The sequence below is a fragment of the Salminus brasiliensis genome, chromosome 11 (assembly GCF_030463535.1).
Source record: "Salminus brasiliensis chromosome 11, fSalBra1.hap2, whole genome shotgun sequence".
Classification (NCBI taxonomy): Eukaryota; Metazoa; Chordata; class Actinopteri; order Characiformes; family Bryconidae; genus Salminus; species Salminus brasiliensis.
The window spans coordinates 35910625-35935394 of NC_132888.1; the positions used below are offsets into that span (position 1 = coordinate 35910625).

General features: G+C 39.8%; 1 protein-coding gene across 1 annotated transcript in view; it reads right to left on the reverse strand.

The window, feature by feature from the left end:
• LOC140565122 (NLR family CARD domain-containing protein 3-like) overlaps window positions 1-11370 on the reverse strand; it is a 110680-nt gene extending 99310 nt beyond the window's left edge. Inside the window, exons 1-3 of the mRNA XM_072690930.1 lie at window positions 11324-11370; window positions 7303-9213; window positions 6545-6718 (exon numbers count right to left, since the gene is read on the reverse strand). Coding sequence (XP_072547031.1) covers window positions 6545-6718; window positions 7303-9213; window positions 11324-11370 — 2132 coding nt within the window. The remainder of the gene's footprint in view (window positions 1-6544; window positions 6719-7302; window positions 9214-11323) is intronic.
• Between the last annotated feature and the right edge of the window lie 13400 nt (window positions 11371-24770).

Consider the following 24770-nt stretch of genomic DNA (forward strand, 5'->3'; position numbering starts at 1 on the left):
TTTAACAGTGAGAGATGGAATATCAAAAAGAAAATCTAGAAAATAAAATAATATTTAAAAAAAAATAATTTGCATTTCATTGAGGGAACTAAGTATTTGATCCTCTAAAAACCATGACTAATGTTGGCTCCCACAGACCACTGACACACCCTAATCTCAGTGAAGTCGTTACCTGCATTAGAGACACCTGTCCCAAATTGTCACCTGTGTAAAAGGCCACCTGCCAAGAGACACTCCAACATCTCCACCATGGGCAAGACTAAAGAGCTGTCTAAAGATGTCAGGGACAAAATTGTTGACCTACACAAGGCTGGAATGGGCTACAAAGCCATAAGTAAGAAGCTGGATGAGAAGGTGACAACTGTTGGTGCAATTGTTCAGAAGTGGAAGAAGTACAACATTACTGTCAATCGACCTAGGCATGGAGCTCCATGCAAGATATCACCTCGTGGAGTGGTCAGATGAGACCAAAATTGAGCTCTTTATACAGAATACAGAATATGACCTTAAGAACACCATTCCCAATGTCAAGCATGGTGGTGGAAGTATTATGTTTTGGGGGTGTTTTTCTGTTAAGGGCACAGGCCAACTTCACCTTATCGTCAGGAAGATGAACGGGGCCATGTATCGCAAAATCCTGGGTGACAACCTCCTTGCCTCTGCCAGGGCACTGAAAACGGGTCGTGGATGGGTCTTCCAGCACGACAACGACCCAAAACATACAGCCAAGGAAACAAAGGAGTGGCTCCATAAGAAGCATATCAAGGTCATGGAATTGCCTAGCCAGTCTCCTGACCTTAATCTCATAGAAAATCTATTGAGAGTGCTGAAGCTTTGTGCTTACAAATGCATGCCTAAAACCTTAAGGATTTGGAGATGATCTGCAGAGAGGAGTGGGCCAGAATTACTCCTGAAGTGTGTGCAAACCTTATAAAAATCTACAAGAAATGTCTGACTGCTGTGCTTGCCAACAAGGGTTTTGCCACCAAGTATAAAATGATGTTTTACTAGGGGGTCAAAAAATTATTTCCTACAAAAAGTTAATTTTTATTTCTCATTTCATGTAATTTTCTCAGTTTTTCTTTTGATATTCTATGTGTCACTGTAAAATAAAGCTGGCATAAAATTATGAGATGTTTCATTTATTTTGTTGTGTTAAAACCTTTAAAGTCAGTTGGGATCAAATACTTATTTCTTAATACGTAGTTTTATTGATTTATGTATTTTTTTATAGTATTCGTCATATATTGTCATCCTATTTTATTAACAGAAATAACAAATAAATGTCTATGAAATCTCTGAAAAGAAAAGAAATAACAATAACAACAGTCTAGATACATTCATTTAAATATTATTAATAGTTATCAAACCTCAATATCTTTCCTTCCCCAGAGAGCATTCAGTCCCTACCGGCATTTCACAACATAATGTCTCTGTCCTTGATCTTAGAGAGGATGAATATTAGAAAGATGAAGATGTATTATTGCAATGAACAGATGGTGCAGAGGCGATGGCTTGGCTCAGTGAGGGTCGCAGATCAGTCCAGCTCAAATGTCGCTAAACCTTCCTTTAGAAAGTCTTCATTAAAACATTTTCAAAGCTCTCCTCATGAGAGTCTAGAAAAAGAAAGCATACAAGATATCCAATACTTTCTTTAAAGTAATTGAATGTAAAGTTGAAGGTGCATTTAAGTGTGTGTACATGCATCAAAACAGTGACACCACAAATGTTTCAGAAATCATAGAATAGATCATTTATCCCATTTTAGATTCTTACAAGGACATGCAGAGTGTCTTTTCACAAAGGTGTTGTTTATGAATCAGTAATAGCTCATGTAGTAGAAGGTAAAAAGGTGCTAGTACCAGATGTTACAGAAGTTAAAAAATTAAAATTTGCTGCACCCTTGATCAAACTCCATGGAGGTTCTGAAAGACACTGATAGCTCAGGACTGTGCTCAATAATAATATTCCACACTGATTAAGAGAAATAACGATTACCCCAGGCATCGATTGGACATTTTTACTCTGTACTCTAAAGTACTCATTTAGCAGAAGCCCTTATCCAGATTAACCTACAGAAACGCTTCACTGTCCACTCTGAAGATATCCTTAGCTTTTATGAACTGGCTGTAAAGGGAACTCCTGCATCAGACCTGTCTCTAAATCAGTACTATACTGCACTGCCCACACTGCTCTACATTCACTACTGAAACACTAAACACATCCCAGCCCCTTGACTCCTGTACCATCCTCCACCTGGAGGAATTCCTGATCTTTCCAATCCTTAATCCTGATGTTCGAAAGAATAAGGAGAACTGTCTGTCACATGACTTTACCCAAGACTTGATCAAGCTAAGATAAAAGGATAAATGAAGATGTAAAAGTAAAATGGAAAATTGAGTCTGGAAAAAAAACATTTACTATATTTTTTAGAACTTTTAAAAAACACAGAATATATATATATATATATATATATATATATATATATATATATATACTATACATGAAGAGATCACTTCTACAACACATCATAGTATTATACAGAAATTGAAAGAAAAAGACTTTTAACACAATAAAGCACATTATTCTTTCACACTGTTCTTGCTGTAATATCATGAGATAATGGAAAATTAATCTCAATACAACACTGAACATTCTTTTTATTACTGTCAGTAACAAATTATACTTGATGATTAAAGCATTATTTAATACCATTTAAGTAAATTCAAAGGATTCACATTTCTCCTTCAGTTCAAATTCTGAGTTTAAACACTTCAGTCTGTTCTGAAATATTTGATACCCTCCTGATCACACCCCTTCTTTAAGAGGCAAAGCATCACCGAACACAACCTCAACAACATGAAAGCCTGTTTTATCAGAGATTCAATCTGAACAGCGTTAAAGAACAGAGTCAAAATGACAGACCATCCTGAAAGAGTTAAAAAAGAGTCAGAATGACAGACCATCCTGTATGATTTAAAGAGCAGAGTCAGAATGACAGACTGTCCTGAGTCAGAATGACAGACCATTGTGAAAGAGTTAAATAAGAATGACAGACTGTCCTAAAAGCTTTTTTTACATCAGCTTATAAAACACACACACATACAATAACCAGTCAATAGTCCAGTCCCGTGTAGAAGCTATTCTATCTCACACACACGCACTGAGGAGTCAGGACCAGCCCTAAACCCTGCGTAGAGCGGCTCAGTGAATGTGGTGTAGAATGTGTGTATGTGGGTCAGTGTGTGTGTGCCAGGTGAGATACTGTAGAAGGTCAGAGTGCCGACCGACCAGTCCAGATACACCCCTACTCTGCCAGACTGGTGTGGGTGAAGACGTTCACCAAACTTCTGTTTGTTGTGATAGACAGAGAACCTTTTATTATTAATGAACTCCAGAATCCAGGCCTGGTCACTGAATCCAAACCGACTGCTAGTACGGTCTTTTTTCCTGATGATCCCTCTGTAAGACATGGCTATAACAGCCCCCCACCCTCTCCACTCAGCCTCCCAGTAACAGCGTCCAGTCAGACCCTCCACACTCAGAACCTGCTCCCAACATTCAAATCTGTCTGGATGATCCGGATACAGTTGACGTTCTCCCACACACTCCACCTTTCTGTTCCCCTCAGACAGAGACAGGTGTGTGTGTGCTGTGTTTGGGTCCAGGGTGAGCTTACAGGCATCTACACACACACAAAACAAAGAACCTGATGAGAAGAGACAACACAAAGAGAATGAGTGTGTGAGAGAGTGCATCTTACATTTTTTTAGTCCTGGTTTCATCATGTTCTTCCCTCCATGTTCCACCCTAAACACACACACAGACAGATGGTTTGGTCAAAATAGCAAAACGTGATAGTGTGTTTGTAATTAATGATTCTAAAACTGGTTTAAGAAACTAAACCCATATTCATTTGTAATTATTTAACTGTGTCATAATTATTGGCACCCTAGGCGTTCTTCTGAGCAAAACATTGGTGAAGGACCTTCTGATTTCTGGTTCGCATTGGGTTTGTGGGACATTAGTGTCCATTGAAACCACCTGTGTCTGTTGTAGTGCTTGAAAGCTTGTGAACCCTTTAGAATTGCCTTTATTTCTGGATGAATCTGACCTAAAGTCCTAAAAGTAGATAAGGAGAACCAAATCAAACAAATAAGACACAAATATCAGACTTGGACGCTGAAAATTATCTAATATTACAGATCTGTGTGTGGCAAAAGTATGTAAACCTTAAAGATTAGCAGATGATTTGAAGGTGAAATTAGTCAAGTGTTTTAAATCAGTGGGACGACACTCAGGGTGACTGGGTGCCCTGCTTTATTTAAAGAACAGGGATCAATCAAAGTCAAAGTTGTGATCTTCACAACACATGATTATGGAAGTGTATCATGGCACAACCAGTGAGGAGTTGTTGATGCTCATCAGGCTGGAAAAGTTTACAAAACTATCTCTAAAGAGTCTGGACTCCACCAATCCACAGTAAGACAGATTGTGAGCAAATTTAAGTTCAAGACAAATTACCCTCCCCTGGAGTAGACATGTATAAAGTACAACTGCAAACGAAGGCGACAACGGCTGGCTGTCAATAAGCATCTATTTCTTGGTTGCACTTAAGGAGGTTAGCTTTTGTGTCATGTTCCATGTGCCATGTTTCAATAATTCATTATTATTATTATTATTATTATTATTATTATTATTATTATTATTATTATTATAAGGTATTTCTGGAAATGTATGAATCTTGTCAGCCTGTGGAAATGTAGTGTTGTGAAGATGCTGGATCTGCATTTGTGACCACATTCTTGAGAACCTTTAGCTTTGTGCAGAAATCTGAATATATAGGTTTTTCTGTAATACTGAGTGTGACGCAGAATCTAAGTCGTAAATGCAGCAGCAGATACTCTTTCATGACTTTCTGTGTTTTCTGTTTCTGTGTTGTAGTTTGTGAAGGTTGTAAAGAAGGATGGCAAGGAGAAAAGTTTAGGACTCCTTCCTGTTTGAAGACCTGGAAGACCACCTACACCTACATCTCTAAGACAAAATTATGGATGGCTATACAGAAATATTAAAGTAGATCTTTTGTTTCCATTCAGCTTGTAACAATTCATTATATCCCAGTGATCTGTTACAAATTTGCCTATTAACTTTATTCAACTTTATCCAGCTATACTACGATCATGAATAAGAGAACATGTTACATACAACACTGCTTGTTCTGAACATCTCTAAATCTAACTTGGCATTTTATAAATCTGGCCCAGTAAGAATTACAACTCACAGCAGTTTCTCCAGTTTACACTGTGTATCCCCCAGTAGATCAGACAGCAGCTTCACTCCAGGCTCTCTGGGGTGATTATAGGTGAGATCCAGCTCTCTCAGGTGGGAGTTCAATTTCAAAGCTGATGCCAGAGAAGAACAACCTATTTCTGTAACCATACACCCAGAGAATCTGCAGAATGGAGGGAAAAAGAAGGACCAGTGGATTTTTAAACAGGACAGTATTTCATAAACCAACCAACATTTCTACTAAATTCCAAATAAAAATATTTGCTATTTAGAGCTTTTATTTGCAGAAATGACAACTGCTCAAAACAACTGCTCAAATAATGCAAAATTATTATAATAATTATATTGCAAAGGAGTTATTATTGAAGTTTAAACAACACAGTACTAATATTTGAACTTTGAGAGCATTCAGAAATCACCATGTTGAAATAACCTTGACTGCCAATCACAGCTTTCATGTCTTGGCAGGCTCTCCACTAGTCTTTCACATTGCTATTGGGTGACTTTATGCCATTCATAGTCTGCAAACTCAGCTTTGTTTGATGAAATGCCTATTAAAATGTATTAAAATGCCTGCTATATATGTAGAAATACACATAAAAAATGTTTTTCCAGAGCTGTATATATCTCATTAATTACTTATTAGAAGTGCTGATTGATTAATAAAGCTGAATGTGCAGCTACATTACTCCTTGATGGTAATGTTGCTAGTTGCATGTTCAAAGCCTAGAAAATATTTGCATTGGAATATATCTGTACAGCAACTCTAAGTAGATTTTAGTATTAGTATTTATTACAACACTTAAAAGAAAGCCAACCAATAATTCTCACACCTTCTGAGGAAACTTAAGGAATACTGACCTCTAAATGTCAGACCTTAATATTTAGCCCTTATCATCTAATTAACATTCACCTAAGTGTCTCCAGTTTACAGTGTGAACTCTTCAGTCCAGCAGAGAGCAGCTCCACTCCTGAATCCTGCAGGTCATTGTTACTGAGGTCCAGCTCTCTCAAAGAGGAGTTTACTGATTGTAGAGCAGATCCCAGATTTTTACAAGAGTTTCTCCCAATATTACACATAGCTAGTCTGCAAAGGAAGACAAATGAAGAATTTCTAATATAAACATAGAGGTCATCTGAAAAGAGTAAGCGACCAAGCATATAACAGGATTTGGACTCATTAAAAGGTAAAATCAAATTCTAACCCCCAATACTACTTCTTAATATTTCTCCAGGCAGTTTACAGAACATTCACCTGAGTGTCTCCAGTTTACAGTGAGAACTCTTCAGTCCAGCAGAGAGCAGCTCCACTCCTGAATCCTGCAGGTCATTGTAACTGAGGTCCAGCTCTTTCAGAGAGGAGTTTACTGATTGTAGAGCAGAGCAGAGAACTTCACAGAGGTTCTTGGTTAGAGAACAGCCAGCAAGTCTACAGAAATAAAAGAATCAACAAACAATAAAAAATAGGAAATACACACACATATTGTTTTCTTTACATTAGAAATTTAGAAAATTAGAATCGCGTCGGTCCTACTTGTACCTCGAAGGGCTGAGCTCCGGTTTTCTAACTGCTGTAAGTATACTACTGAAAGCGCTGAGTTGGTTTTACCCTTTTAAAGCACAGTTCCATTCAGATCAGAGGTCAAAAGACCACTTAGACTTTGTTCAAGGAAGCTGTTACTGACACATAATGATAGATTGATATGTTTTTTTGGGAAGTACGCCAATGCTGGGATTGATACCAGGAACCAGGTCTAATCTAACAAATTGAACTACACAGTTTTAATGCGGTTGACATTCTGTGCTGCAACAGGCTGAGTAAGTTTCATATATTAAAATATTAATACTGTGTCTTGTGATTTATTACACCCAGGCTATATGGAAAGTGGAAATGTTCTGTCACTATGAAGTGGCAGACTTGTTTCGGATTTCTATAATACATTCAACCATCAATAGTCAGATACAGATGTATTATAAGTGTAGATGTTGTGTTAATGTAGCTCTAACACTCACACAGCTCTTCTGCAGACAGTCACAGCTGGGATCAGTCTCCTATAACCCTCATCTGATGTGTTGTATTTCTTCAGATCCAGCTCCTCCAGCACCTCCTCTGAGGTCAGGAGCGAGCAGGCTAGTGCTGAACACTGTCCAGGAGGGAGCTTCTCTTCTGAGTTTAGATACTTCTGAATCTCTCTGGAGAGAGACTGGTCCTTCATTTCAGACAGACAGAGGAACAGATTAATGGATCTCTGAGTAGACAAAGATCTGTGATGTTGTCTACCATCTCCCTTGATTAATTTCTTGATGTACCATGTGGTTTCTTTTGAGTGTGTGTCTGTCTGTTTCAGTAAACCCCACAAGAGTCTCTGATTGGACTCCAGTGAGAGTCCCAGCAGGAAACGAAGAAAAAGATCCAGGTATCCATTCTGACTCTCCACAGCTTTATCCACAGCTCCTATCAGCAGATCATCTAGTTGAGCATTCTCAGACCTCTCTTTGTGTTCTGGTATAAAACACTGCAGTTCCTTCATCTTCTTGCTATTGTAGCAGTGAAACACATAAACAGCAGCCAGGAACTCCTGAAAGCTCAGATGAACAAAGCAGTAGACCTTCCTCTGGTAAAGCACACATTCCTCCCTAAAGATCTCAGTGAAAACCCCAGAATACACTGAGGCCTCAGTGACGTCAATACCGCTCTCTCTCAGGTCCTCTTCATAGAACATCACATTGCCCTTCATCAGCTGTTTGAAAGCCAGTTCAGCCAGTTTCAGAAGCTCGGTTCTGTTGGATTCCAGCAGGTTCTTTGGGTCTCTCTCATCTTTCTCCTCATACTTCTGGTTCTTCATGTTAGTCTGAGTGATCAGGAAGTGGGAGTACATTTCAGTCAGAGTTTTAGGGATTTCTGAGTGATGTTTGATCAGTCTCTGAAGCACAGTGGCTGAGATCCAGCAGAAGACGGGAATGTGGCACATGATGTGGAGGCTCCTCGCTGTCTTAATGTGGGAGATGATTTTCTGGGCTTGGTCTTGGTCACTGATCCTCTTCCTGAAGTACTCCTCCTTCTGTGGGTCGTTGAATCCCTGGATTTCCGTCCCACGGTTGATGTGTTTAGGAGGAATCTGATTGGCTGCTGCAGGTCGGCAGGTTATCCAGATTAGAGCAGAGGGAAGCAGCTCTCCTTTGATGAGGTTGGTAATCAATACACCCACTGATGATGTCATGGTGATGTCAGATACTTTCTCACACTCCTCAAAGTTCAGTGAAATTCTGCTTTCATCCAGACCATCAAATATGAACACAGCTTTGAGCTCCTCAAAGATTTTTGGATCCAGGTCTTTAAGCTCAGGATGGAAGTCACACAGAAGTCCATGAAGACTATACTGATGGTCTTTAATCAGGTTCAGCTCCCGGAACGGAAGAACAAACATGAAATCTACATCCTGATTGGCTTTTCCTTCAGCCCAGTCCAGAATGAACTTCTGCACAGAGACAGTTTTTCCAATTCCAGCAATGCCTTTAGTCAGCACACTCCTCAGATCTGGAGCTTTTGGTCCTTTATCCTCTTGTTCTTTGAGATCTTTATGATCTAGTAGAGGTTTAAAGATGTCTGTGCAGTTGACTGGAGTATCTTCTCTGTGTCTCCTGGGTGTTTTCTCCATCTGTAGAACCTCATGTTCTTCATTCACTCCTTCACTCACTCCCTCTATGATGTAGAGCTGTGTGTAAATCCTGTTTAGGAGGGTTCTATTCTCTTTTGTTTTGATTCCCTCAAATAAGCTATCGTACTTCTTCTTCCTGCTGCTTTTGTGTCTCTTGAGGACTCTGTGCAGGACATTGTCCACTGGTTGCTGAGAATCCTGCTGCAGGGGTCCAATTCCCTCCACCAAAGTGTGAGTGTATGGTGCTGCTTCTGTGGAGCTCAGCCTGATGGGGGTTAAACAGTAACACAAACATCAGAAACACAACATTTTAAACTACTGAACAGTTTCTTACTCTTGGACTAAAATCCTTGTAGTGTTATAACTGTTAGTGTTTCATAATTTCATCAAGAGGAGTAGTAGAAGCTACTTCCTTACAGCAGTGGCTCCCAGGCTTTTTGCAATCTTGTACTCCCTAAGGCACTGGTGGTGCAACAGACCGGAGTTGATCCGTAACCCGCACAGATATCCCCTCACAGCTGGGCACGGTTAATTGTCAAAGTTTAACCAAAACAATTTCACTGTCCATTTGTTGCAGAGCAATTGTGAGTCACACTGCATCGCATGCAGTTCACTCCTACATTCGGTGTAGCCAGTGTGGTCTTTCACACAGTTTACACACATTCCATTTTGTATCCTTAAACTGAATTGTAGCATTACCTGTTGGCCCATATACACATGTGGACAAAACTGTTGGTACCCCTTGAAAGAAAAACCCACAATGGTCACAGAAATAATTTTAATCTGACACAAGTAATAATAAATAAAAATGCAATGAAAATGAACCAATGAAAGTCAGACATTGCTTTTCTACCAAGCTTCAACAGAATTTTTTTTTTTAAAATAAACTCATAAAACACGCCTGGACAGAAATGATGGTACCCTTAACTTTATATTTTGTTGCACAACCTTTTGAGGCAATCATTGCAATCAAACAATTCCTGTTACTGTCAATGAGAGTTCTGCACCTCTCAGCAGGTATTTTGGCCCACTCCTCATGAGCAAACTGCTCCAGTTGGCATGTTCCAGCTCCTTCCAAAGATGCTCAATGGGATTTAGGTGAGGGCTCATAGAAGGCCACTTCAGAATAGTCCAATGTTTTCCTCTTATCCATTCTTGGGTGTTTTTAGCTGTATGTTTTGGGTCATTATACTGTTGCAAGACATATGACCTGTGACTGAGACCAAGCTTTCTGACACTGGCCAGCACATTTCTCTCTGGAATCCCTTGATAGTCTTGAGATTTCATTGTACCCTGCACAGGTGAACACACAAGACACCCTGTGCCAGATGCAGCAAAGCAGCCCCAGAACATAACAGAGCCTCCTCCATGTTTCACAGTAGGAACAGTCTTCTTTTCATGATATTTTTTTGTCCACTTGTGTATCCATAAGTATATCTAAAGCATTACAAATCCAGGTGGGGGGGGGGGGACCCCACAAACCTGCCTAATGTTTTGGTGATGTTCTGATGTTGAGGTAACTTTATTACATATGCTTTTGTTCATAGACCTAAAGGAATAGTATGGTGTTGAGGATTATGATTACATTTGGGCTAGACAATTGACGTCCCACATATGGAAACTGTACAACATATGTGTGCTAGGGTATAAAACAAGGTTTTTCTTTATCTAGGGAGAGAGAGCAGAGGGGCACAGAGAATTGGCAAACTCTCTCCACTTTTGATTGTAATCAAATGTTTCATGATTGCAACTGAAAGAAGGTGGTCACAAGTCTCATTTTAAGAAAAGTCTAGAACATCACAATTTGGCTATTGTCAAACTTGCTCAAATCCTTAGGCTTGCCCATTTTTTCTGCTTCTAGCACATTAACCTTTGGCCTAAAGACATTACTTTTAGACTCAATTAATATTTATCTTATTCATGTCTCTAAATTTCCACAGATTACTTATAAACATGAATATATATTCATTACTCATCATTGTGTCACACAAAAGACAAAAACTTACTCTGGGTCAGGTGGTACAGCTGCATTGCTAAGTTTAGGATGAGCCCAGTCAAAAGACTGGCCACTCTTTATTGACAAACAGCTGGGTTCTCCTCCTCCTTTGCTGAAATCAGGAGGACATTTAAAAGACTGAACACTTTTTATAGACACACAACTGGGTTTTCCTCCTCCACTGTTGAATTCAAGATGATTCCCCATAGATTGGTCACTCTTCATAGGCACACAGCTGGGTTCTGGAGGTTCTGCAGGCTTTCTCCTGAGAGTAGTTGATCTGCAATGAGAGTAAAGTGTTCAGTAAATACCTTCTTTAGTCTGAGTGTTAGAGACAGTATTTACTTCTCTAAGTGCTGATGGGAACTTGGAAACTTACTTTGGGTCAGAGGTTCCTCCTCCTTTGCTGGACCGATGAAGCTCCATCATAGTGTTTACTCTCTCCGCACACACACACACAGTCTGCTTCCTGGAAACAGTGCATCCATATAAATGAAACACATGCTGAATCACTGTTCCTTCCGCTTCTGTGGTAAATACATGTGTATGTATACTTAATTAATGCTGAAGTATTAATTAATGGGCTAATTAATAAGTGAGCGCGTGTGATATCATATTAATTCAAGTGTGAATATATATATATATATATATATATATATATATATATATATATATATATATATACATATATATATATAATTAAAATACATAAGAATAGAATAGCAATGTTTGCACTATTAATATACCCAAACCAGAAATGAGGAATTTAAACAGTATTGTTTAATGTAGAGATGAGCATAATGGGCAAAATCTGCTAAAGTGAATGTGTAACAAGACGTAATGTAAAAATGATAAATTATTCATGTTCAGAGAGTTGTGTGTTTTGGGTAATCCGATTTACTGTCCTGGTTTAGAGCCTGAATGGCCTATGGAAAGAAACTCTTCCTCATCCTCTCTGTGTTTGCCTTCAGGGAGCAGAAGTGCTTCTCTGATTGCCAGACAGAAGGTTCCATTGTTGGGATATTTGAGGTCTTTCACATTCTTGTTATGTTTTATGTTTTAACCCAAAGGCAATATGTATTTAATTTTTGACAGTTTTAGTGGTAATTATTATAAATGTACATGAATTAAGAATTCATAAACACTTATGTATTAAAAATTGTTATACACTATACATACAAAATAATAGCTTATATTTAAAAAAATAACATATATAATAATATTGGTGTAACAAGGTGTAACACCACCTCTTTATGATCAGCTTAGAAGGTCCCTTCAACATTAACCAAAGTTGTCAGCATACAAAGCCTTAAGCTATGTCTGGCCTACATTTATGTCAGATGTCATAAGTAATGTTCTCCGAATTTCTACTTTTTTCATTCAGTGATTCAGTGACAATAGTCTTGGACAGTTTCTTGACACAGCGATACAAAACACCACAATTCCTTTGCGCAACTACACCTGTCTAATATGTCATGAATCGTACATTTGCTGACCAACTCAATTTAAGTTCCCATTTTACAGCGCATTGTGTTCATGCATGCAACGCTTTATCAACATTCCAAGCCCAATTTTTCTTGCTGTTCACACAGCTCCTTTACCAGCTCGAGGATTAATTTCCTGGTGCTAATGGTAACGTGCATGCAAGTGCATAGGTTTGACACTGACATTTTGACATTGGTGGTTACATAAAAGTGGTCGACAGGGGTGAGAACTGAGACCTTCTGCATTAATGATAGACTTCTTACCACAATTTCACGTCATCTAGAGCCTTTATTTATAGATATGGTAGCCAACACACTCATAAACTTAAACATAACTGAAAGAACCACACTATTTAGGGATTAACCTTTACGTTTTTAGTCTATACTTAATCACTTTTCTGTGTTGCCTGTCCTCTGTCTGGTAAGCCCAGTCATTCTATATGAACTTCCTTTAGTGGAAGCCGCCTGGATCCACCTCAGAACCAAATGGCCTTTTAGTAGTAGGAGCCAGCTCCAATTGGATCCACCTCAGAACCAAATAGCCTGTTAAAAATCCAACAGCAAGGTTGCCAGTCCCACAGTTTTACAGTTTTTCATCTACAGGTTTGAGCCAGTGGTAACAGTGGCAAGGAAAAACTCCCTCAGATCGAGGAGCAGATTTAAAAAAGGATCCTCATCCTCCTGAGGTCGACATCAGATAGCACACCAAAAAGCAAAACAGGAGTAAAAAGATTAAGAATGCCCAGAATAAACTAGTTTACTGTGCTGTTGTTTTAATATAATCCAGTTCTTTCCTTGTCCTTCTAATCATTATAAGATGAAGAATCTATTCCAAATAAATGTGTTATCCAAAACCAATCATAAACTAATTTAAAAATAAAGCTAATCTCCAATCCTATCCAAACCTAATTTCGTTCTTATACAATCAGTACAGTAGTTTAGTGGTGTTGAGTAATTAATGAAGTGTTATTATTTGTCATAAGTACTGCACAGTTTCATCACTTCAGCAAAGTCAGGTCAAACACAAGCATTTTAGAAATAATTCAAAATCAAATAAATATAGGTCACATGATCTCCAAAGCACTATTACTGTAAACGGTCATGTGACCTGCTTTATGGAGCGTGTGACTCAGTCTCCTTTAAGTGTGTAAACCTGCTTGATACTGAAGATCAGAATCACTAACAAAGAGAAACACATCACTACAGTCACATCTGAGACAATCTGAGAGCACTGCTACCTTTTCTGAGACTCTTCTAGACGTTCTTCAGTCAGAAAATCCGTCTTCATCCACCTGCAGTGAAAGTGAAAGTTATTTTTCTCTGGCCATCAAATTTACCGTAAATACCAGAATACGACACAGCGCACTGGAAATATGAGGAGAAGCAGTGGAGAGCTAAAATATCCTGATCCGGCTTTAAGGGTCAGGATTAGTACAACACACAAGGTTTTCAAAGGGAAAAGGTTCCTTGAAGGTTACTTCACAGTTTCAAACCTGTTGTTCCTCAAGGATCCTTAACCTTTAACAGTGTTCTTTTTGTGTACATTTTTCAAGTTTTATTCTAAATGAATACATTTGTATACATTACTGTATAGTGAAATATTAATCTTTACATTAAAACATATTTTTGTATGTTTTATACAGTTATATTTGAAGTTAGGGTGGGATTTTTGCCATTTCTGAAGTGCTACCAATTTAAGTTAAATTATATTTTTGAGTGGTTTAAACATTTTAAATTATATATATTTTAAAAGTTTTCAGGCATTTCAATTATTAATTTAGCAATTTTAATAAAAATATTAAAAGATTTAAATGTCCAGGTCCAAAAATCTGCTGTCCATCCTGTCATCTTGGGATACCAGCCCCTTTAAGCAATTAACCTTTGACATCAATGACATCATAACCTTCATACTGGTTTGTCTTATCTTAAGCTGTTCACCTTGTCGTGGTAAAACATCAAGGTAATTAAAATCATTTTACAAAATCTAAGTTTACCTTTGATGCAAAACAAGGTCAATTTGAACAATTTAACATGTCTGCAATGTTAGATTAACCACATGTTCATCAAATGCTGGTCATTGTTACCCTATCGCACATGCATGATAGGGTAGACATATATAAGCATTTCCCTTTTTTTTCTATGCATTTCTATACATTTTGCTCGCCAACCTGTTTTTTTAATTAATGCTAAAAATGGGACATTATCTCTCTAAAAATGACATTGTTTCTACAGTGCTAAAATCAATATGATGAATAGTCAAAAGAAATAAAAATTCTAAATAATTTAGGTTGCAAGGACCCAAAGAAACAGTATACTGATAATGGCACACAGGAGCAGAGAGAGTAAAAAAGAAAACAATGTCTGGACAAGGTAGAGGAGTAGTTGGTCCAATACAAGGGAGTTGGAGAGGTAGGGGAGAGGAGTAAGACTGTGGTGGTGGTGGTGGTGTTGAAAGGCCAGTAAGATTTGTTACCACTGATGGAAAGTTGCTTTTAAAAGAAATTGTGACAGGTCAAGAAACCCCAGCACCAATACGTCCAGGTATGGTGTCTATTCAAATTAATCTGTTTCGTCTTGTACTATAATGAGTTTCACACCAGAAAACACTGCAAACACTGTTAAGAGGAGCTTTAAGGGGTTCTTCTATTTGAAATGGTAAAGGAACTTCTTAAGGCACTTTGAAGGAACCTTTTTCCTCTAAAAAAAATACTTTCCTGGAAGGTTTCTCAAAGCACCTTAAGAGGTTCCTTCACAGCGACTCAACATGCCAAGTCCGTACAACCATATACACCAGTCCGATCTTGCTGTACTTTGTATTGAGAATTTCTGTCTTCATTATTCTGCCCCTATGGGAACACAGCATTGTATAGGCGTACTAGAGGTCAAGTCTGTTCAAGTCAAGCAATAGTGTCCTTGTCTGTGATAGCAGCCTCCTGGCAACAGGCCTGTACCCCTAATTAAATTGATTTGAAAACAGCCACAGCATTTCCTCAGAAAACTTATCAGTTTGATGACATGTCATTTAACAAAACCTCCATGGGCTTTTATCCAGCAGAACATTTCTAGCAACACCCTCAGGCTTTAATTTTGGACTGAAGCCTAGTATGTATTCCAGACAGAGGCCTGCAAGTTAGCTGTCTGTACTTCAACATCGTTAGATGATATGCTGGCAGTTTTTTTTAAAGCCTCTGGAGCATCCTGATGTCCTCATGAGAGGCTGGTTAATGTTCAACAGTTCAGTTTAATGACACAGGAGAGCTCTGGAGGCGGAAAGGAAAATGATTAGTTGAGTGGAATGACTGGGAGGGGTTCTAGTCTGCTGGTTGTACCGACGTCTCTTTGCTCTTTGCCAGTCATAGAAGCTGAACAGTCCACTCCCACTCTTCTGGAAGTAAAGCGCTTGTGGCTCCTGAGTGGACGGGAGTACCACTTTCAATCTCTGGATAGCCCTCTATCACGACCCTCATTATACACTTTATAGACTAAATTATTGGACACCTGCTCATTTATTGTTTCTCCTAAAATCAAGGGATTTTTGTTGGGAGTAACTGTCTCCACTGTCCAGGGAAGAAGGCTTTCTACTAGATTTTGGAGGAGGATTGCCATGAGGATTTGATTGCATTCAGTGACAAAAGCGATGTGAGGTCAGGATGCTGGACGATCACCATCCCCACCTTATTCTCTTCCCAGCTCATCCCAAAAAGTACATCATTCCAGAAAACACAATTCTTCCACTGCTCCACAGCTCAATGCCGGGGGGCTTTATACCCCTCTAGACCACTCCTGGCTACTCTGGTTTTTGGGTTTAAAGTCTCCTATATAGTCAAAGCGGTCACACCTGTATCACACATAGAAACACAGATATGTTGAGCTTAAGGCTTGAGATTGGTCCCCCCACCCCCGCACCCCCCGCTACAATATAATACTGAATGCTGAATAGTACGCCAACGCTGCTAAAATGCACTGCACTTCCTTCCATAGCTGCTTTTGTTTTGTTATGGGTGTCACTTAAATCACATACACCACAGACAAATGCAGGTTCATGATTTTATTGACTACTTGATCAATATCATGTACTTTAATGCAGAGAACAGTAAGAGAAGGAGAGGAATGGAAGAACATCTCTCAATGAAGCTCTGTTTCAGTTAACCAACAGTTGGTCACTAAAACCTAACTAAATATCAAGGTCATACAGGCAGACAGTCATTTAGTATTTTTTTCTGACCATCTGAACAACTGATGCACCCAGAATTGTCACAGCGATAAAGAGGAACCTGTGAATTAATAGCACGAAAGCCTTTTTCAAATGCCTTTTTGTCCTCCTTACCATAAGGTGTGTTAAAAACAAAAGCCTTTGGACCTTTATGCTTTCCAAATATTTTCAGAGCTTCAAGAATATTGAACTGTTTATTAGCAGCATTTAAACAAGTCCCAAGGCAGGGGGAGTAATAGGTGTAGAAAATGACACAGCCTTTATCATTGTTTTTCAGGAGCCTCGTCATGCGGGAGTCTTTTGGTGGGTTCAGCAGAAGGTACTCGGAGTGATGCATTGTGTTGCCTTCTTTTTTCTTTGTTGCCCCTATCAAGGATGTCCCTTCATAGACTCCGTCAGACTCGTTCATAGCACGTTTTACAACACTTGAATCATATTTTTTGAGGAAATTCTCATCAAGTTGAGACTCTTTATTACAATAATGGCTTGGGACGTTGATGGCCACTGCAAACTGATGTCCATGTTCTGGATTATACCTAAACACACAGAGTTGTATGAGTAGAGTATGACAGCTGGCACAAATATACAAACATACACGGTTACTCGCTCTTACACCCAACAGTAGTAAGGCTAACAGCTTGACCCAGGATTTCAGAGATGTGTGTGATTTTTTTTCCACTTGATATGATTATGTAATAAAATGAATACATTCAAAATAATTGCATCTCAGTATTTTTTAGACCCCTTATCTGACTGCTCTTGTTGCTGGGCCTGGCTTACTTGGTCTGAATGTGCCTGATGATGAGGTCCAGAGAGGTCTCATCCACCTTTTGAGCCTCAGATCCACTGAAACATGGAGAAAGAAGACAGAGCAGGAGCAGAGCTTCACGGAGTACCTGCAGAGACACAACATAGAGCTCACAGAGGCTGAACTGGCACACGCTTTATGTCTAATGAACGCATAGTTGGTATATAATAACATACAGTACAAACATTACAGTATATTGTGGAGGCTGTGCCAGTACCACATTTACTAATTAACTAATTAATTAATATTAGTAGTGTGGAGACTGTACTTGAAAAACCAGCATCTTATGTACTATTACTATTTACTGCTACCAGCAATAATTATTAATGTGGTATTTTTACAGAAACTGTGCTGTTCTTATTAAAATTGACTGATATTGAAAAAAATACATATATATATATATATATATATATATATATATATATATATATATATATATATATATATATATATATATAAAATGTAAAATACATTCCACATATTCTGCTACTCTAGCATGGGAGAGAGTGTTTAGAGGGTTAATAAAAGTCAGTACCTCAATATTCACTTAATTGTAATTAAATCGAAACACTGAAATATAAGTATTATATTATTATAAGTATTTGACCTTGTTCATCAAACCACCCACAGAAATAGTCAGTTATATGGGACATTTGAGGACAAAATGTTTATAATATACAATAAAATAATTAAATTCATTAATAATAATACTCTTGCAGATGCATTAATAATTCTGTTTTCATGAGTAAACAGAGCATTATTCAGATGACCCTACTTCAGTTTTGCTATAATTAATATATATATATACTGACAATATTTAATGAGAACAATGTTATAATGATATGAATATATTACAGATGCATGCATACAGCGAATACTTACCATGCTGGCTGACCGTAGCTGCTGAGATTGTGGTGTGTGTTAGACAAGATTACAGTCTGACCCCTTTATAAACCACCATTCCTCAGATCACAGATTGCAAAACAGACAGTGACTTGAAAGGGAATTAAAAATACACAAACTAATTTCTGATCCACTTTCCTAAAAAGCTGATGCAGCATTTCCTCAACAGGACCCGTGTCATTCTCAGGGCGAGCTTTAAGTTCCTCTCTAACCTGAACGTCATTGATGGTAAAGGTCATTTTTATTTTAACCCAATTTCCTCATTAGTTTAGTGATTTCTAGAACCTCCATCGTCTAGAACTCCTTATCACATGATGTTGCCCTGACCAGCTCTGGGAGAGTGGTTGTCATGGTCTTTCTCCGAGACCCATGAAGCTCCACCACATCTTTTCAAACTGCTGGTAACGCAACACCAATGGAGCTCGGCATGCTTGGAGGAGCATGCTAACTGCTAATTCAGATAAAACAGATAGCTAACAACTGCCTGCACTGGCTAGCATCACCCACATTGAGTGATGAGGGAAGGGGAGTGGGAGGGCCATCCTACCAATCCAGAGAGAGCAAGTACAGTTAGGCACTTTTAGACTCCCAAACACTGGGAATCAAATTGCAGCCTTTTGAGCCAATGCTTAGACAGCTGCACTACACTGGAGCTAGGAACAAATCCGCCAATAGGTCAGCGAGGAGAGCTTGCGTGGAGCACAGGCAGAGGTTGGCAGCATAGGGAACAGGTGCTAACATTCCACAGGTGTCCCTTAACCTCTAAGCTTAGATACGACTAAACACAAGTCAATATGGAGACCATAATACTCTACACTTTGCCCAAGTACTCTCAGAAGAGGAGGGTGTTCAGTCTGCGTTTGAAGACAGCGAGCGACTCTGCTGTTCGGACACCCAGGGGAAGCTCGTTCCACCATTTCGGTGCAGGACAGAAAAAAGCCTGGCCGCTTTTTCTTCCGTGGATCTTAAAGGATGGCGGGTCGAGCCGAGCCGTACTTGAAGCTCAAAGGGCTCTTGGTGCAGACCGGCTTTTGACCATCGCCATCAAGTACGGAGGCGTTGGTCCAGTCTTGGCTTTGTAGGCCAGCATCAAGGTTTTGAATCTGATGCGGGCAGCTACAGGAAGCCAGCACAGAGAACGCAGCAGTGGAGAGACATGGCTGAATTTAGATACATTGGAGACGACCCGTGCTGCTGCATTCTGGGTAAGTTGCAGGGGTCTGATGGTGCGCAGAGGGAGACCAGTCCGAAGAGAACTGCAGTGGTCAAGTCTTGAAGTGACAAGAGACTGAACGAGCACCTGGGCCACTCTCTAGAGAGAAAGGGTAGAATTCTCTGGATGTTGTACAGGAGGAATCTGAATGACTGAATCAGATTTGCAACATGATCTGAGAACGATAACTGATTGTCCATGACTACACCAAGGCTTCGAGTTTCTGTAGAAGGAGTGACCAGTGAGTTCTCAAAGGAGATGGCGAGATTAGATTAAATGGAAGGGCTTTAGGAATCTCTGAATTCCACCAGGTTTTGTTCCAAACCATGATCCAGCTGTTATCAGGGTTACAGGCCTAGAAACTACTGAAAAGCAAGGTGGATATCATTTAAAATTACTATCCGCCAGTATAAATGAAAACTACATGGACCTTCTGAGCATCTGCCTGAATGCTGCTATCCACAATAATAGAGGAACTGAAGTGTGTGAGGAACCTTAGTTTTTAGGTGATTAAAAGAAATTTGTTTTCAGAGAATTGGCAGCGTTAGAGGACAAAAAAGCTTCTAGGAACACACTCAAAACAGAAAGTGTAAAAAAGAGAAGTAAAAAAACTGATGACCATGTCCAGAACAGATACAGTTGAAACCAGAAGTTTCAGCATATGAAGTCATTTTAGGTCAATTAGGATTACCAAAATTATTTCTATTTGCTAAATGCCAGAATATTGAGAATAATACTTTCTTGCCCTTAAACTGTATGATTTGGGTCAAACGTTTTGGATATCCTTCCACAAGCTTACAATAGTTCCTCCAGACAGAACCGGTGTCATGTCTGTAGGCCACCTTGCTCGCACATGCCTTTTCAGCTCTGCCCATAAATTTCCAATAGTATTGAGATCAGAGCTTTGTGATGGCCACTCCAAAAATTGACTACTGGCTACTTTGTAACCAGTTTGGCAGTATGTTTTTGGTCATTGTTCATTTGGAAAACCCATTTGCACCCAATCTTTAGTGTCCTGGCTGATGTCTTGAGATGTTGCTTCAGTATTTCTTTCTTTATTTGTGTCCTTATTCTGACATGAATCCAAATTTCCAAAGCAGATGAATCGAAGCACTGCAAGGTTACATTTAGTCGGTTTCTTTGGTTGGATGGTGGGTGGATGAGCAGATGAAGACAGAGTTTCCCATTTTGAAATCTCCACGCTTGCAGTAGCTCTCGCAGTAGTCATTCTGCTTGTGTCAGCACCATTAGCAGCCCTGTGATTGCTCAGATAACCAGCAAATGGTGTCAGGTCCCCTTTTTAGATACTGTGCATGTTACATAAGCGTGTAAACTCCCAGTTTTCGCCCCTCCCCACTCAGAAAGACGGAAATTTTAACTGAAATTAAAAAATCTCATGGACTGCTGCTTTAAAGTATTTGACCTCAGTGATAAAGAAAAGATAAACTAATCAGTCTGGGTGTTCATTGACTTAATGACATTAAATCGGACACCGCTGACGGCAGAAACAGCTGGTCATCAGCAACGTCCAACTCGCGAAGTCCTAAAGCAGCTGCTCACACGATAACCATCAACATCCGTGCATATTATGAACACAGAACCAACATTTTAAACACCACCAACCTGAAGAGCAGCTTCCAGAAACCCACCTAAAATGTGGTGTTGATGAGGTCAGGTGGTCAAAAATCTGGAGTTATTCTGAATACTGATCTTCTCTGCTTAAACAAGTCTCTTGGGTTCATTTTACTGTAATCCTGACCAGGAAGAAGCAGATAAGAAGCTGGATGGATGTCCACAGGATCATTCTTTTGGACTTCTCCAGCAAGCCTGTAGGAAATGAGGCAAGCTTAGAAAGAAATATAAGGTACATTCTCAAATCTGCTTCGTCTTTTGGCTGAACATTGTCTTCTGTTCCAACACAGAGGCTGTGCAGGGTGACCCAGGCCACCATCATCTCTGGTGCAGAAGTCCTGTGGACAGCAGCGTCCTGAGGACAGCCCTGTGAGCACTGATAAAGTACGCTACACAGCATGCTACTCGTTAGCCGAGTCACCCCCCTCACAGTGTGTTTTATCTAGTTGGTTTTTTTTATATCATTTATTCTTTATTTATTATCCCAATTATCTGCTGATCTTGCACTAGCTTTACCTGTTGGTATCAGCTTTATTTGTCAGTGTAGCAATTCCTACAGCCTTGGTAGCACTTCAAATGATGCTGGAAAATTATTAATATAACCAAACTAAGTAGATACACATGAACAGACGACGAGTTCATCTTTGCATGTCAGTGAAACTGTCAGCATTTTAAGCTAAATAAAGGCCATATTCCTTCCATCATTTTGGATACAAACATTATATTTAATTAACATTTTTAAGCTTTTATTTGGAAAAGTTAGCAAAAACAGTAAAACCTAAATAAAGTATCTGAATAAAATGTGACAAAATATTTTATTTGATTTGAATAATTTATTTTATTAAAACCTGACTAAAAACTTTTACTTTCATCGACTACGACTACACTAACAATAACTGCCATATCTCTCCCTCCAATCAGAATCAAGAGCTTTGAGCCGCTGGTCATGAAACACACAAAGCGCAGCAGCCTTTCTTCAACACCAGAGGGTGGCAGAGAGCTGCCTACAGAAAATCTACAGACTGTGGAAAAATAAACAACCAAAATGATGGCCCAATCCATGGCAGTAAACACATATTCACTAGTGATTATGGGCAGCAAGCACACACACACACGGAGGGAAGTCCAGCTCAAGACCAGCTTTGGTCTTAGCTGGTCTTCGATGGTCAAGGCGGTTAAAAAGCTGGTCATGCAAACAAAAACATACCTTGACTAGCATAGTGAATGTTGCATTTAATTATGGTCATGCTAGGCCATGCCGGTCGTCCAGCTTCGTCATGCTGGGCAGCATGGTCAAGCTTTGTCATTCTGGTGGTCTAGCTTGATCAGGTTGATCATATTTGCAGACTAGCTGAACCATCCGACAAAAACATACACTATGCTATGTCCAATAGGACAGGCTGGTCATGCTGTTCAACCAGCTTGGGCATTGTGGTTCACTAATTTGGTCAACCTGGTCATACTCTTGGACCAGTGTGGTCAGGGTGTTCATGCTGGTGGTCTAGCTTGGTCAGGTTTATCAGCTAAACCATCAAACTCCAATAACCTATGGCTACCGGCTAAACAACCTTGACCAACCTTGGTCACGCTGTGTAACCAGCTTAGGCATTGTGGTTCACTAATTTGGTTATACTCTTGGACCAGGGTGGTCATGCTGGTCAGCATGGACAAGCTTGGTCAGGTTTATCAAACTAAACTTTCAAACTCAAATAGAAAACACACCCTATGCTGGTCAACCAGTTAAACCCACTTGATGAGCTTGAGCTGGCCAAGCTGTTTTTTTATTTTTTCAGCAGGGTGGTCATTCTAGTGGACCAATGTGGTCAGGCTGGTCATGCTGTTCAACCAGGTTGGGCATTGTGATTCATTAATTTGGTCAACCTGGTCATACTCTTGGACCAGTGTGGTCAGGGTGGTCACGCTGGTCAATCAGCATGGCCAAGCTTGGTCATTCTGGTGGTCTAGCTTGGTTAGGTTTACCCATGCTTGTAGACCAGCTAAACCATCAAACTCAAAGGAAAACATACCCTATGCTGGTCAACCAGTTAAATCCACCTTGACCAGCTTGAGTTTCTTTCTGCAGGGCGGTCATACTGGTGAACCAATGTGGTCAGGCTGGTCATGTTGGCCCACCAGCTTGGACACTCTGGTTCGCTAGTTTGGTCAACCTAGTCATACTGGTCGACTAGCTTCTTCAACCTGGTGCTCCATGCTCTTGGACCAGTGTGCTCAGTCTGGTCTTGCCAGTCAACCAACTTGGTCATAATGATTGACTAGCTTGGTCGGTAGACCGTATGGTCTCCAAATGGCTGCTAACTGCCTTTAACATTTTAGCTAGAACTGTTTTTAGCTATGCTAGCCTACTTCACCCCATTTTTATGGATACCAGTGGGTCAGGAAGCTCATTAGCAAGTCTGTTAGAGGTTACTGAACACCTCCACACAGTTTGGGATGATTTATGTATTTGGACCATGCCTGTTAGTATAGCGATACGCTTCTAATACATACATTAGCCTCATTGCCTCAGTGTAGAACTAAAGAAGCCATTTTTACACCCCAGGCAAGACTTGGTCAAACTAAAGAGGAGCTTAGGAAGTTCTGAAGTTCCTGTCCTAGCTGTAAAAGTCTTGCAATATTTAATCTAGTATTTAATAAGCAATACTTAGATCCTTTTATTTCTGCTTTCAGTTAGAATTGATACCACTGAGGTAATAAAATATATAGAGAGCCCATCCCTGTGTGTGTGTGTGTGTGTGTGTGTGTTGAAACTGTTATATTGTTCACAGTAGCTGTAGTTTCAGTTCAGGGACTTTGACCCCAGTCCAGTGTGAATGATTCACCAGACTGTGACCACACACACACACACACACACACACACACACACACACACACCAGTGGCATAGCCCTGCTAAAAAAAAATCCAGCTGAAGACTAGGCCAGTCTTCGATGGTCATATTTTGTGTAAAATCATGATATTGACAGAAAATATGATGACACCACTGATCACTTTGCTTTCTCATTTTGTAGCTGTACATAAAAAACAGCCATAACATTAGTACCACCTGCTAAATATTGTCTAGCCCCCTCCCTGTGCCATCAAAACAGCTCTGACACTTCAAGGCAAGGTGTGTCCAGTGGTATCTGGCCACCGGCTCCAGAAGTGGAGCCTTGGATGCCCATTTTGGTACCATATTTGGTAGGTACTGAGCACTTCATCCCAGAGACTCCCTGTCTGATGTTTTGGAGATATTTCGACCCAGTGGTCTAGAACATCAGAGTTTGGTTCAGTTTGTCAAAGAACCCATTTGTCCTGCTTCCAGCACATCACCTTTAGGAACGCACCTAATATATAGATCCCACCCCTTGACAGGTGCCACTGCAACCAGACTGTCAATGATATTCAATTCATCTGTCAGTGGTTCTAATGTTATGGCTGATAGATTTTCAGGATTCACCGATAGTGCTCGGGATTCATCGTTCCACCAGTGCCGAAGACGAAACTCCCTACAGGACGTTCCTTCCTCCGTCACCGTGTTCACGAATTCCCGATCCCACGCTGGCGATAAACATCAT